The sequence below is a fragment of the Rhincodon typus genome, chromosome 26, assembly GCF_021869965.1.
Source record: "Rhincodon typus isolate 14 chromosome 26, sRhiTyp1.1, whole genome shotgun sequence".
Lineage (NCBI taxonomy): Eukaryota > Metazoa > Chordata > Chondrichthyes > Orectolobiformes > Rhincodontidae > Rhincodon > Rhincodon typus.
In genome coordinates this window covers 3,657,701-3,673,150 of record NC_063357.1, presented here as the reverse complement: position 1 = coordinate 3,673,150, position 15,450 = coordinate 3,657,701, and the positions used below count along the sequence as shown (strand labels likewise).

Below are 15,450 nucleotides of genomic sequence, written 5' to 3'. Positions count from 1 at the left end.
GTTATACAGTCACACAGCATGGAAACAGACCCTTCTGTCCAACTAGTCCACGCTGACCATGTTTCCAAACTAAACCAGTCCCACCTGCCTGAGTTTGGCCCATATCCCTCCCAACCTTTCCTCGTCATGTACTTATCCAAATGCCTTTACCCGTTGTAACTGTACCTGCATCCATCACCTTCTCTGGCAGTTTATTTCACACACTAACCACCCTCTGTGTAAGAAACTTGCCCCTCATGTCCTTTTTAAATCTTTCTCTTCTCACCATCTGATTTTTTCATTGCATGTGTGCAGCTGTCGTAATCCCATGGACATCTCCTTCTCTGGAATTCCCTTGTCTCTCTAACCTTTGGTGGTGGCAATCATTTCTGTTGTTTCACTGTTGATGTTAAAATAGCCAATGAAGGGCAGCACATGGCAAAGGAAATACAGAAGGGAGACAAAGGTAAAGCAAATGCACCAGAAATGTTCTAGACAAGTATTTTTGAAGGGCATGTGGTCCTTTCATGTTTCTCTAATGTTGTCCCTTTTGTATAGTCTCCTGATCCTGCAGTTTTATCGTCCATCCCTGGTGGCGAGCAGGTGTTGGTGAACTGCCTTCTTGAAATGCTGCAATTCATTTGGTGCAAATGCACCCATGACGTTGTTAGGGAAGGGATTCCAGGATTTTGACCCTGCAACAATGTTGTCAGTACACACAGACTTTGTAGTATCCAGCATCTTGACCCATTTCATGATAGATGTTGTGGTTCCCAATGCATTGGGATTAATTTTTAATGATGTTTGCCTCCTGCATCCTGCCTGCTCCCTAAGTTTTGAACTCTCCCACCTTAGGGAAAAGACCTTTGCTATTCGCCTTATCTATGACCCTCACGATTTTATAAACCTCTGTAAGGTCAACCCCCAACGTTCTACACTCCAGTGAGAAAAGCCTATCCAGCCTATTTTTAAAAGTGGAAACCCTCCATCCCTCCCTACATATTTGCTCCTCAATATCTCACCGACTGTTGGAGGGCCTATAGTACAATCCCATGTGGGTGATCATCCCCTTCTTATTTCTCAATTTCACGCATGTAGCTTCACTGTACAAGCCCCCAGGAATATCCTCTATAAGTACAGTCATGATGTTTTCCCTCATCAAAAGGGCCATTCCCCCTCACCTCATGACTCTTTTTCTATCTTTTCTATGCACCTATACCCCAGAATACTGAGCTGCCAGTCTTGTCCCTCCCTGAGCCATGTTTTGTAATAGCTATGATATCTCAATCTCCACGTTCCTAGGTTCATCTGCCTTACCTGTCAGGCCTCTTGCTTTGAAATAAATGCAGTTTAATTCATCCCTTGTTCCTCATTCTGTATCATACTCTTGTCTATTTAACTTGCTCCGTTTAACTTCTGTACCAACCTTCCCTTTTTTTCTCACTGCTGTGAAGGTACCCCCACCAACCCACCCTCTGCCTCTCCCTCCAACCCCTTCCCCACCCCCACCCACTCACCCCCAAACTAGTTTAAAGCCTCTTGAACTTGTATTGTTTGGGGAAAATATTTTGGTCTCTTTAACAGGAATGCTCCTCACTCTTTCAGTCCTGTAAAGACAATATCTTTTCATTTCCTTCATGTTTTGACTTTGGACTAAAAAGGGAAGATGCTACTTTAAACAAAGGAGACTGTGCAAGAGATGACTGCAGTTTCAAAAGTCATACTTACTGGGGCATATTGTGAGTTGTATACAATGTTGCATTTTTCCTAGAGCAGTATGAGTGGCTGGTACAATAGAGCTGCTGTGCTCTGAAAAAAGGGAAAGCTGCTTGACAACAGTGTTCTGATTGGCTCCTATCCATGGCTTGTGCAGGACTAGTGCAGCACAGAACCACCCAAAGAGAAAGCAGCAAAAAATTTGTCTTTCCCCTGTGTGGAGGTACCAGAAAAATGCCAGTAATAACAAGCTCTGTCTTTTACTCACTTTACTCTGTAAATATCTTTTGAAGGAGAAATAAGATGCCTTCAAACAAAACTGAAAAGACAAATTCTCAATCAGTGAATAAAAGAGAGCATCAGTGTTCAAACAACCTATGTCAACAACAAAGAACTAAAATTGGAAGGAGCTAGGAAGCACTCCCTGTGGTCCAGACTGGTGCTTTGATCTGTATTTCCCTGTTTTTTTTTTCCCTTTTCCACCCTTAATACCGATGTTTTGTGTGTCTGACTGATTGTGCAGGGGAGAATTGAAATGGGCAGAGTTAAATTATAAAAATATTTTTACGTTAACAATTCACATTTACTCATTTCTAATTGGTTAAAGACAACTTGCTATGAATAAAATTATTTTCTTGTTAAATGCAGAAACCTGATGAGCATTATTTTTTAACCTGGGGACTCTGAACTGTTTAATTCTTTTCACATTTGTGATATGGTAATAATGCAGCATGATTTGCGGAGCACAATCCCAGTGAAATTTAAAGACGGTGCCATAAGATATCCAACATCCATATAAACAGCTATATGAAACATGGGTGTAAAGTTGCAGTCAAAAGCTAACCCACAATTAATTGATTCCTGCAGTACTTTTAAGTAACTGCCATACTCCTGCAAACTATCTATTCTGAATTTTCTTGTTCTTAACTTTTGGGCCTCCCTTAAGGTGCCACCTACTCCAACAATGCAGTGTCCTCTAAGATTTGCACCATAGATTAGACTATTAAATCCTGAAATAAGATTTGAAGCCATAACACCAATTGACATTGAGTAAAGGTGACTGGCAATTAAGTCAAACCAACACCATCATACAAATAAATTAAGTGTGTCTATGTATACATCTATTCGAAGAAATATCACATAATTTGTCAATAGATTACTTTTGTCTTCCTCCTGGTAAGAACATCTTAAACAGAATCATGGAAGTGTTATAGCGCAGGATGCTCTTCAGCCCATTGTGTCTGTACTAGCTCTACAGTAAGCATCTCACCATGCGTAAACAATCTCCACACTTTACTCCTGAAATTCTCCAAATGTTAAAAGAGCTATTCAAGTGTAATGGACAACAATCCATTTCTGGTCACATCTTTGTCTCATCAATCCCAACATCTGACATAGAAAGATGTGTTTAGAAACTAGAAATGCCAGACATAAGCCTAACATCTTGGGTATAAAGCCTTCATAAGAGTCCAGTTTAATAAGTAACTGATAACTATACAAATGTTTTGCCACAGCTCTTTCTTCTTTCCTTCTGCTTCTCCTACACATTTGTGCACTTGGACAATTATATGTATATGTATAAAAATCCAGTACAAAAATGTCAGGGTCAACACGCTGTTTTCAAATACATGAAAACTAGGGGTTTCAAGTTTCACCCAGCAGTCCCAGGTCATCTCACTGCACGAGATTAGTTGCATCAAAATTTGTTTTTCTGAATGGAAAGATATGAATTAATGCTTGGCTGTCACCATTTAATTAGCGTTCTGATGAAGTCATTTGGCTGAAAACCTAACTTATCCTTGTTGTCCCCATCAAGATGCTGACCAAATTATTGTTTTATTTTATGTTGTCATGCTAACCTACAATGCTGAAAATAAAGAGAAATCAAATGGAAGCATTATGATATATATCACAGGAAAAGACCACTTTAGGCAATGGGGAAGCTTCTGTGAGATCTAAACAAAAAAAAAGCAAGTTATTTTTCAACCTCCAAACCCTATAATCTACCAAACTGCATTTTAACACCATCTGCCTCCATGGCAGTCTGCTGCACACACTATATTTTATATACCAACATGTATTTTTCTTCAAACTACCACATATTTCACTGATGATGCAGTGCCTCAAAATTAATTGATTCCTGTCGTACATTTAAGTAACTGGCATACTCTGAAGATCATGTATTTTGAACTTTCGTGTTATTAACTTTTGGGCCTCCCTAAAGGTGCCACCTGCACTTGTTCCACCTTTTTAAATTATCAGGATACCAACAGTATAGGACATATGCAGTACATAGTCAAATCTGGTAGAGCTTATTATGGTGGAAAACGCATTACAGACGGCCTTGTCATTTATTTAATTTGCATGTGGATTTGCTGAGCAAGCGAGACTGATGTCTATACATATGTTTTATGTTAATCTGTTTGGTTGCTTGTGCTGCTAAAATCATACTGGAAACTTAAGTCAAAATCCATTACCCTGTACGCTTTGTGATGGTTCCCAGTGTCATAGGCTGTTTGATCTGCGCCAGGGGCAAAACAATCGTCAGAGTTGGGATTGGTGAGAGCCGTGGATTTCCTAGGTTGTTGTTTGTGAAGCTGTTGTAACAGTCCTGGTTGCTCAGTTTGTCTGCAAAATACAGAGAAAGGAATTAAGATTATTCCCCAAGAACTACCAAAGCACCATGAAACTGAGATATTTTCCCGATAAAGTCCATTTCCTCCTTTAATATTAAACTTAATATCTATTTCAACTGGGATGCTTAACTTCTTCAGGACTGAATACACTGCCACCCCTAGTGGTTCAGTTGGCAGATGCAGGATAGAGTGCTTTAAGTGATACTGATTCAAATGTGTTTAAATATTAAGTCACATCGGCATGCAGTTATTACAATCGATTTACTCCTGGCAGCAGCCTATCTCCATACTGCTTATGCTAGTTATTGTTACAACCACACTTGTCCTCACAGTGGTTAGTGAACTACAAATTATTGCTCATTAAGGCTCCATTTTAATTTACAGGTGTTTTAATTTTTAAAAAAGGACAACAATGTTTTGATCCTAAACAAGGTGGTTAGTTTATTGTGAAACTACTGCTGTAATTATTCGAGTAAAAGCAACAAGGCTATTAGCTAAAATACATATAGAAAATTCAAAAGCATGTGAGCAAAGAAAAAGATACTTATAAACATTAAGGTGAGATCAGTCTCCAAGATTATTGCAGATTTGTTCTCTTATTTGAAGGTTCACAATTCAAAGTGAAGGGGTTGAAAAATTAAATCAGAACTCAGCAGCCGCAATGGCTTCTATAGTGATATGGCTGGAGGGTGTCCCACAGGTGATTCAGTAGAATAGATTCTGAGGTGGAATGCAAGCTCCTTTGTTTTGCTTTAATAGTACTTCAGGTTGTAGCACCTGGTAGCTTGGTTCAATACAATGGTTTGCCATACTCCATCTCCGTGTTGAGAGTCCTCTCTCTGATGGTGTTTCTTAAAATGTTTCCTAGAGGTGTTCTGCACAAGACGGTTGTTCATGATCTGTTCCACACAGATCAAAGCTTAACCTGGTTGGTATCCCAAACCTGGTCAATCATGCTTCCCTATTAGATATAAGACTTGCCTAGCCTCAAGCACATGCCGAGCTATTGTATCACAACCGAGGTAATTAACTTTTTAATGGTCTCAGCCATTAGCTTGATAACTTTCATTATCGGTTTGTAGTGAGCTAGGAAGAGCTATTTACACCTCCAGGAGAACTATTGTCAAGGATTTTCAGTTTACCCTTGGAAAAGACCTCTTGTGATGTCTTCCTGAGATGAGCACAGTTTAGTCTCAATACTAGTTAAAATCAATTTCTAGGAGCCAATATGTAAGAAAATCCTTCTCCTTCACCCCCTGCCTCTCCCAACACTCTCTCTCTCCTTCTGTTGTCTTCTGTCAGCACTGACAGATTCTCCTCCTGAACTAGTAAACCAATTTGGTTCTTATGATAATTAAGCAACTATCATGGTTTCTTCAATTCCCCCTAAAAGCCTGGCAAATTATCAGATTCATTTAGCTTGATTTTACAACTTGTCTGTGTTGATTTGTGGCTTCCCTCTCATTTTTCTTCCATTTTACTTCAGGTTAATTCAAGGTGATGCACTATGGAATAAGCAATAAGAATACTCAATGAATGGCAGACAACAGGAAGCTCAAGAGGAACAACGGAATCTCAGGATGCTAATTCACAGATGCCTGAAGGCAGCAGGGCAGTTTAATAGGGTAGTTTATACACCATCCAGGATGCTTGCCTTTATCAGTCAAGGCATAGATTATGAGCAGGGAGGTTATATTGAAGCTGTACAGAATTTTGGTTAACCTACAGCTGGAGTACTGTGTACAGTTCTGGTTTCCACACTTTAAGAAGGATCTGACTGCATTGGTGATTCACCAGGATGTTGCATGGAATGGAGCAACTAAGCTATAAAGAGAGACTGGGTAAGCTCAGCTTGTTATCTTTGGACCACAGAAGGTTGAGGGGATTCAGGATTTTTTTTTATTTGTTAATTTTATGGGATGTGGGTGTCGTTGGCTGGGCCCAGCATTTATTGCCAGTCCCCAGTAGCCCTTGAGAAGGTGGTGCTGAGCTGCCTTCTTGAAATGCTGCAGTCCACCTGCGGTGGGTTGACCCACAATGCCATTAGGGTGGGAATTGCAGGATTTTGACCCAGCGACAGTGAAGGAATGGTGATATATTTCCAAGTCAGGATGGTGAGTGGCTTGGAGGGGAACTTGCACGGGGTGGTGTTCCCAAATATCTGCTGTCCTCGCCCTTCTAGGTGGAAGTGGTCGTGGGTTTGGAAAGTGCTGTTTGAGGATCTTTGGTGAACTTCTGCAGCGCACCTTGTAGATCGTACACACTGTTGCTGCTGAGTGTCAGTGGTGGAGGGTGTGGATGCTTGTGGATGCAGTGCCAATCAAGCGGCTGCTTTGTCCTGGATGGTGTCAAGCTTCTTGAGTGTTGTTGGGGCTGCACTCATCCATCACACTTCTGACTTGTGCCTTGTAGATGGTGGACAAACTTTGGGGAGTCAGGAAGTGAGTTACTCGCCACAGTATTCCTAGCCTCTGATCTGCTTTTGTCGACACTGCATTTATGTGGTGAGTCCAGTTGAGTTTCTGATCAATGAAAACTCCCAGGATGTTGATATTGGGGGAATTCAGTGATGGTAACACCATTGAATGTCAAGGAGCAGTGGTTAGATTGTCTCTTGTTCATGATGGTTGTAGCCTGGCATTTGTGTGGCATGAATGTTACTTGCCACTTGTCAGCCCAAGCCTGGATGTTGACCAGGGCTTGTTGCATTTGGACACGGACTACTTCAGTGTCTCAGGAATCACGAATGGTGCCGAACATTGTGCAATCATCGGCGAATATCCCTTCTTCTGACCTTATGTTGGAGGGAAGGTCATTGATGAAGCAGCTGAAGATTGTTGGGCCTAGGAAACTACCCTGCGGAACTCCTGCAGAGATGTCCTGGAGCTGAGATGACTGACCTCTAAGAACCATGGCCATTATCCTGTGTCAGGTATGACTCTAACTACTGGAGAGTTTTCCCTCTAATATCTATTAATTCCAGTTTTGCTAGGGCTCCTTGATGCCACACTCAGTTGAATGTAGCCTTGATGTCAAGGGCTGTCACTCTCACCTCACCTCTGAAATTCAGCTCTTTTGTCCATGTTTGAACCAACGCTGCAATGAGGTCAGGAGCTGAGCGACGGAATGCAACCTGGGCATAACTGAGCAGGTTATAGTGACAAATAAAATTAGGAAGGGCATAGACAGGGTAGATGGACAACGCTCCCCTTATTTGAAGCTTCCAATCTGACAGCTGTGAAGCAAGCCTGCCTCCTGCCCAAAACCCAATCATAGCCAGTTTACCCTTTGTTTATTCTCTTTCTTTTTCAACATTCTCTGCGATTGGCTGGCCAATACTGGTCCTCCCTTGACTGCCCAATTCAACATCCAACCAGCTGCCAGTCCCCGAGCACAACAGCTTCTTGGTGTGGGTTTATCTACAGTATTCTTAGAGCAGTGATTAACCTGCATTATCTTTCCAGGCCAGTTTTGTTTTCTCCTCTTTTTTCAAAACATGTTGCTGTTCAAAGTTCAAAATTCAATTCTCAACAGCAACTCAGTTTCAAACCAAAAATGAGAAAAATAAAAGAAAAATAACGATCATCTCAACATTTAGCAACAATCACACACATATTACATTTTTATATAAGCAACTTAATGGATTCTTCATTTGAACATAACGTGATCAATCATATCACTTCACAGAAATGCGGCATAAACAGATATAGATTTAAAATGGACTTGGTCATGGCATGCAATGGGTGAACTACATAAGAAGCAAAAAACGTATGATCTTAGAGTTCCTTCTTCCTTGCCCCGGGGAAGGCGATGGCCTAGTGGTATTATCGCTGGACTGTTAATCCAGAGACCGAGGTAATGTTCTGGTCTGGAGTTAAGAGTCCAGTGATGACCCTGAAGATCACTAATGTCCTTTAGGGAAGGAAATTGCCATCCTTACCTGGTCTGGCCTACATGCGACTCCAGACCCACAGCAATGTGGTTGACTCTGAACTGCCCTTTGGGCAATTAGGGATGGGCAATAAATGCTGCCTAGTCAGTGAAACCCTCAATCCGTGAATCAATAAAAAAAATTCTATTGTTCTTTCTTAAGATAAGAACATTGCTGGCGATGCCAGTATTTGTTGCATTTTCCTTGTTCTCCACGAGCGTGAGTGCATGGTAGTTGGCCTGCTTCTTGGACACTGCAGATGAAAGTACACCAAAATGTACCATGGGGTGGCGATGGCCTGCTGGTAGTAATGTCAGACTGTTAATTCAGAGATCCAAGTAATATTTTGGGAACCGAGGTTCAAATCCTGGTGGAATTTGAATTCAATTTTAAAAAATCTAGAATTAAGTATCGAGTGATGACCATGAATCTATTATTGATTATCAGGAAACACACAACTGGTTCACTAATGTCCTTTAGGGAAGGAATCTGCCATCCTTATCTGGTCTGGACTACAATGTGACTCAAGACCCAGAGCAATGTGGCTGACTCTTAACTGTCCTCTGGGCAATTAGGAATGGGCAATAAATGCTGACCGGTCTAGTGACGCCCTCATCCCGTGAATGAATAAAATAACAACACTGTAAGATCTAGACTTCCAAATTTTGAACCCTGCAACAATGAAGAAATTATGATATTATGCCCAAGTCTAACCTTGTTGCATAATAATGTGTGACTTGGAGAGAATTTTGGAGGTGATTTTGTTTTCATGTGCCTGCTTCCCTTGTCTTATATTGTGGAGGTCACAGTTTGGTCAAAGAAGCTTTGGCAAGGTGCTGTAGCCATGTTAGAGGGGGTAGGTATATAGATTTTTAATCTGCTTTGTGCTGACAGACCCTACTGAAGGCATTTCAGGGCTGTCCTTTGTACCATCTCCAGTGAAGCTGTCAAGACCTGGTTGCTACAGGAAGATGAAATGTCTATTGTCTTCACAGTGGGGTCTGGAACAACATTGGGAAGGAGTGCCATGACTTTGTAATAATGTAATGCAAAGCAGCTATTAGATGTTAATTTCATAAAGATTAAATTCACACCAAGTTGTTTTTTTTAAGCCTTTGATTAGAAAGGTGACTAATAGAAAGTGTACTACAGATGTTTATTATCACAACAGCCTGCCAAGAGTTATCTTTAGCTTCTTAGGCGACTTAAGGAAGGAAGGAGAGCACAACTCAAACCACAATAACATAATACCTATTGTATTATGATACAAAGCCATGGGTTCTTCAAAGACAACTAGCAGCAGTGAAATTTGTAATCACTGACTCACAGCGTCCTACTGAAGAAGACAAAATAACAAAGTTACAAGTGGAATGGTCAACAGTATAAATAAATATATGAAGCTATAATGGAAGGATAAAAATTTCAATCCAATATGAAATCATTTGGAATCTTGGCAATTTATCAAAAGAGGTAAGAGGGGTGGCAAGGAACTTTTATACCAAGTGTAGTATCTAACGAGATGTTGAGGATTGCTTCCAGCTACAGAGCTAGTGAAACCCCTGTGTGGCCTCCTTTCAGGTGTCAGTCAGACACTTAACTAGGCAGTGGCAGGCCTTCCCTGGGATCAGAGACCCCAATGAGTGGAAATCATGTCCTGAGACCTGATGGTCAATCAGTGGCCAGCAACTGTGCATTGCTTAGCAGCACTACTAAGGAGGCTATTTCTGGCAATGCATCCACCAATGGCTCAGGGTAAACAAGGGAGTTAGGTACCAGATGGCAAAGGGCTGGGCATGAGCCACAGGAGTCAACAACAAGGGCAGGAGGATGCTGTCAATGAACCATCCCCTTCCTAATGCTGCGTTTCTTGCATGGATACTGATTGCTGGACAATAAGGGAACATCCATCAGAAGGCCACAAGTCCACAACTGCCTTTCTGGCTTCCTGCATGGCGAACCGCCCAACCACAAGTAGCATTGTGGCAGTTTCCCCAATCTCCAACTGCATCCCCCCCTCCCCCTCAACCAAATGATTAAATAGACATCCTGCCCCAATGTTCCTCAGAGGAGGGCATTAAATTCTGACCCAAGATAACTTTACTTCCAGATGAGAATGATATGATCAATTTTACAATATTATTATTCTTACTTGGCACCTTGGGTTGTAGAGTACAGGTATCTTTAGTTCTGTGAAGGTAACCATTTTTTAAGTGTCAGAAACATTTTTTAATTAATGGGTCAAAACAGCTTGTGATTTGAACTGATTGAATAGATAAGTCACCTGGTGAGATAATTGCGGATGTATTTAAGATGTTGAGCTTTTCTGAACCAGAGAAAGAGAACACAGAAGTCAGAAGCAGGTTCAGTTCAGAATAAAAAATCTATAATAGCAAATGTGCTGTTTGGAAGCTTCAATGTGATCAAAATAATTGGAAAAAGCCCTGGGCTTTTCTTCCTGAGAGTTTAGCAAGAAAGATCACTGAGTTAGCCTGTGTGAGTCTCTATGTTAGAAGCCTTGCCGATTTTTCTCTATTTTTATCATTTTTCGTTTGCAACTGTGAACTCTGAGTTAAGAACTGAAGGTGACATTTGGATTGTGATCAGCAGATGGTTTTAATAAAAAGAATACTAATGAAATGATATTTGTTTATGAGGCCAGGCCTGGAGGTTAACACACAGTTGATTCTTTCTCAAACTATTCTATAGATGTTTCAACTCTGGAGAGGCAAAAAGCTGGCAGATGATTGAATGTCAATAGATTCCAGTCAGTCTAATGAAGAAGATGTTGGGGAAAAGAAGCAGAAAGAGAAACAAAAGTTGGAATTGGTTCTGAACTGTGTGGTTTATTTAGAAGGATTGTGGCTGCCAAAACCATAGGATGGAGGTTTAACTGGTTTCTGATTATCCTCCCATTATCAACTTATTGAAAGTTTAGAGAACAGAATGTGAGTTATTAGAATAAAGTGAATATTTTTTGCAGCCTTTTGGAAATTGTTTGCATTTACCAGTGTCTTTAGAAACCAAGCAAGATACAATCCCATGTGCCTGTGATATTACGGATCATGGAGACTGCTTAAGCGAACTGACAGTTACAACTTGCTTATTTTTTTCTTTTGATTCATCCCTTAACTGTGTCTGTTTGTCTGTGTGTCTTTGAGAGAGTAGGGGCTAGAATCAAAGAAGTTTGGGTTTAAATCATAGATACTGATTAGATTGTCTTGTGCTTAAATTTTGTTCTGCTAAAACTGCATTAATAATAGTTAATTGTTTTGTTTAAGTTATCAACTTGGTGTCTGGTATTGATTATTCACAAAGTCTGATACTGGTTATTCAAAAATAGGAATAGGAACCACTGGGGCAATTTTAAGGGTCACTGAGTATTTTAATTTTATTATTTTGTGAATACAGGGATGAAGAGGCTGATTTGATTTGGCTACCTGTATTTGTGTTGTAATACTTGGGAACAGATGTTCATCACATCTGATGAACATACAGAACTCATTGAATGGAAATACCTGCAAACTTGTCAATTGCGTAAGAAATTTTGAAGTAGTGAAATGAGTGATACTTCACTGGAGCTGAGTACCTGTAAAGGATACTGCTTGGGAAAAAGGGATTGAATCTTTCTTTTTGCTGTTTATAATAAAACTACTCTGAATTATTTATTATTTATTATTTATTAGAGTCATGAAGTCATACAGCATGGAAACAGACCTTATATATATATTTCTTTCCTTTAGTGTGTTATAAACTTTGGTATTCTTTTGTTGTGAACCTCTTGTGTTCAATTCTCATGTTCAGTGAGTGACCACAATGGTAACTAAACAGCAAAAACAAAATCTATGGTCTGTCAAGCCAGATTTCACTCTGAAATCTGACTTGCTCAATATTACCACTAGCTGGGATCATAACATATAAAATAATGGCTAGAAGTCATACCTCAATTCATTTACTGACTTTCTCTGCAAAGCACAATATTAAAACTACTGAATTAATTTTCATTGGGTGAGTTATTGTTATTGGGTGAGTAACAATGACTCAATTTAAACAACAGATTTAACATTACAGCAAACAGAAATATAACTAATTATAACAAACATATCCTGAGTTACACTGTGAATTGAATTGTTGCTGCTGGACTGCACATCTACACAATAACAAGCCAATTAGTCTACTGGGTTTCAATATGGATTGAATACCAAGTAACTGAAGCAGTTGATCACTGGAATTCTGTGCAAGTTAACAAAGTAGATCAGTTTCTTTATATTAAATTCTTCTGCTTAGAATACTCTAGTGTTTATCGGTTATAACATTAACAAATTGAGAATTTATCTCAAGTCTTACACCACTACAGTTCTGCAGTAAAATAAATGCCATGTGAATACAGAACAGGTCTGGGTTTAGTGCAATTGAACCGAAATCTATTTACTCTTCAAACGGAATATCAACAGCCAACAGGTAGATCAAATGCACCTGCCTTTAAGTAGCTAGAGTTGGGCTGAATTCAGAACTCTAGATTGTATTCTAAATCACTACCCTAATCACTACTCCAAGGATAGTAACTATTTCATGCATAGTCCCCCTGGAGAGAGTATTCTAATTTACCCAGTCTCTCCAGGAATGTTTTCAGTCTGTCAACACCCTGCTTAAATTAGGATTGCGTATTTGAACTCAGCATTTTCATGTTCATCTCTCTTGAACTCAACTACTATATCTTTGAGTTACTCCAATGACAAATAATTCCACAAAAGCATTCGACATGAGAAACCATGCAGTTTTTCTCTGCACTGTTACCATAATTAAAAACATTGTCACCTTTGAAAGGTGATACTAGAAGATGTATTTAACGGAATTGTGCAATAGACCAGTTATTATTTTCTTTACTCTTTCATGACATGTGGGCAACTTTTGTAAGGTCCAAAATTTGGTATTCATCCCTAATTGTCCTTGAACTAAGTAGCTTATTAATCACAGAGGATGATTAAGAGCCAACCATACTGCTGCAAGTCTGGAGTCACATGTAGCCCAGACGAGGTAAGGACAACAGATTTTATCCCCTAAAGGGCATTGGTGAATCTGATGGAGTTTTACAGCAATCAATGATAATTCCCATGGGAGAATATAAACATATATCTCCAGGGCATTCGGAATATAAGAAATAGTAACACGAATAATCCATTTGCCCTACGAGCCTGCTCTGCCATTGACCTTTTGTTGGTCTCAACTCCATTTTGTTGTCTGTACCCATACCCTTGACTCTCTTGTCTATCAAAAATCTAATTCAGTCTTGAATAAATATAAAGAGCCAAGCTCCAGCATCTTCTGGGGAAGAGAAATCCACAGTAACAGCATTTTGAGAGAAAACAGGCCTCTTATTCTTAAATTGTATCTCTCAATTTTAGTCTATCCTGCAAGAGGAAAGATCCAATTTGTATCCACACTGTCAAATCCCATCAAGATTTTTATGTTCAAAATTCCAATGGATATAGGCCTAATCAAGTCAACCTACCGTCATAAGACAAATCCTTCAAACAAGGAATGAATCAAGTGACCTTCTCTGAATCATCTCTAAAGCGATCATACTTATTTTAAAATAAGGAAACCAGACTGTACACAATATTCTCAATCGATCTCACCAATTTCCTGCACAGCTGCAATAAAACTACCATACTCTTATATTCTATTCTCCTTGCAATGAATGACAACATTTCATTTGCAGTGCCAGCATACCAATTTTCTGTGATTCATATATACCAGAACACCTAAATCACCCATGTACCACCAAGCCCTGCAATCTATCTGCGTTTAAATTGTCTACTGCCTTTCTACTCTTCCTGCTAAAATGAACAAGTTACCAACGTTATAATCTATCTGCCAATATATTTGCCGATTCAGTTAACCTGGTTACATCCCTTTACATACATGTCTCCTCATGACAATTTATTTTCACATCTATCTTTGCATCATCAGCAAATTCAGACACTACAGATTTGATCCCTTCATCCAAATCATTGATGCAGATTATAAACAGCTGAGAACTCAGCACTGATCCCAATGGCACTTACAGCTTGCCAAATCAAAACTTACCTTTTTATCCCGACACTTTGCTTCCCATTACCTAACCAATCCTTTTCCATGCTAATAAGTTACATCAATCTACCATGTTTTCTAATTTTTATGAATGTAGTTGAGTGTGTGCTGCCCCTTTTAGAGAGGGGTTCAAGTGACCGGAGGTGAGAGCTAGGGGAAACTGTCTAAAAGTAAGTGTGGAGCTGAGAGGACCCACAATAAAGTATTTCCTATTCAGATTTACCCACCATCTACCTCATGTTCTAATTATGGTTCTAGTGAACCATAAACCTCATACTTAACTTGAGCTGCAACCTTTGATTTGGCACTTTTAACAGGTATCTTTTGGAAATCCAGGTACTCCAAAATTTACTGGTTTTATCCAATGTGGATGGTACTTTGTCAAAAATTCATAACAAATTAGTTAAATACTATTTCCCTCAAAAAAGCCATGTTAGTTTTGCATGAACAGTTACTACAGGCAAATCTCTAGGACCATTCAGAATCCAAGGAATTTTGGAAAATTATAACTGATGCATCTACTATGTGCTCTGCCATTTCTTTAAGACTCTAGGATGCTGATCATCTACTTTGAGAGACTTGTCAGCTTATAGGCCCAAAAACTTTGCTAGTAACTAGTGTTGGTGATTGTTTTAAGTTCTTCTCTCCCTATTACATTTTGTTATCTTTGGGAAGTTACCTAAGTCTTCCACCATGATGATAGATTAAAAGAAAACATGTTCAAAATCTCTTCCATTTCTTCATTTTCCATTATCAAGTCTCAAGACTCACTCTCTAGAGGACCAACATCAGCTTTAGTTACAATTTTTCTTTTAATAATTGTGGTAAAAATTATTATCTGTTTTTATATTACGAGCTAGCTTTCTCTCAAACTCTACTTTCTGCCTCTATTATCTATTTCATCATGCTTTGCTCCTTCTTAAAGAGTATCCGATCTCCTGATCTACCATAAATCTTTGCAGATTTGACCAATGTTTCTGTCAATTTAATACTATCTATATCTTCCTTACTTAGCTATGGATGATGCATCTTTGTCAAACAGCCTTTCTTTCTAACTGGGATAAATCTTTGAAAACAAGGTGTAGAGCTGGATGAAAT

The 15,450-nt window shown here is 39.4% G+C and overlaps 1 protein-coding gene across 1 annotated transcript in view; it reads right to left on the bottom strand.

Moving 5' to 3' along the window:
- The window catches only part of bcas3 (BCAS3 microtubule associated cell migration factor), a 1,061,909-nt gene that overhangs the window by 529,256 nt on the left and 517,203 nt on the right, over nucleotides 1–15,450 (bottom strand). Inside the window, exon 16 of the mRNA XM_048612335.1 lies at nucleotides 4,173–4,323. Coding sequence (XP_048468292.1) covers nucleotides 4,173–4,323 — 151 coding nt within the window. The remainder of the gene's footprint in view (nucleotides 1–4,172; nucleotides 4,324–15,450) is intronic.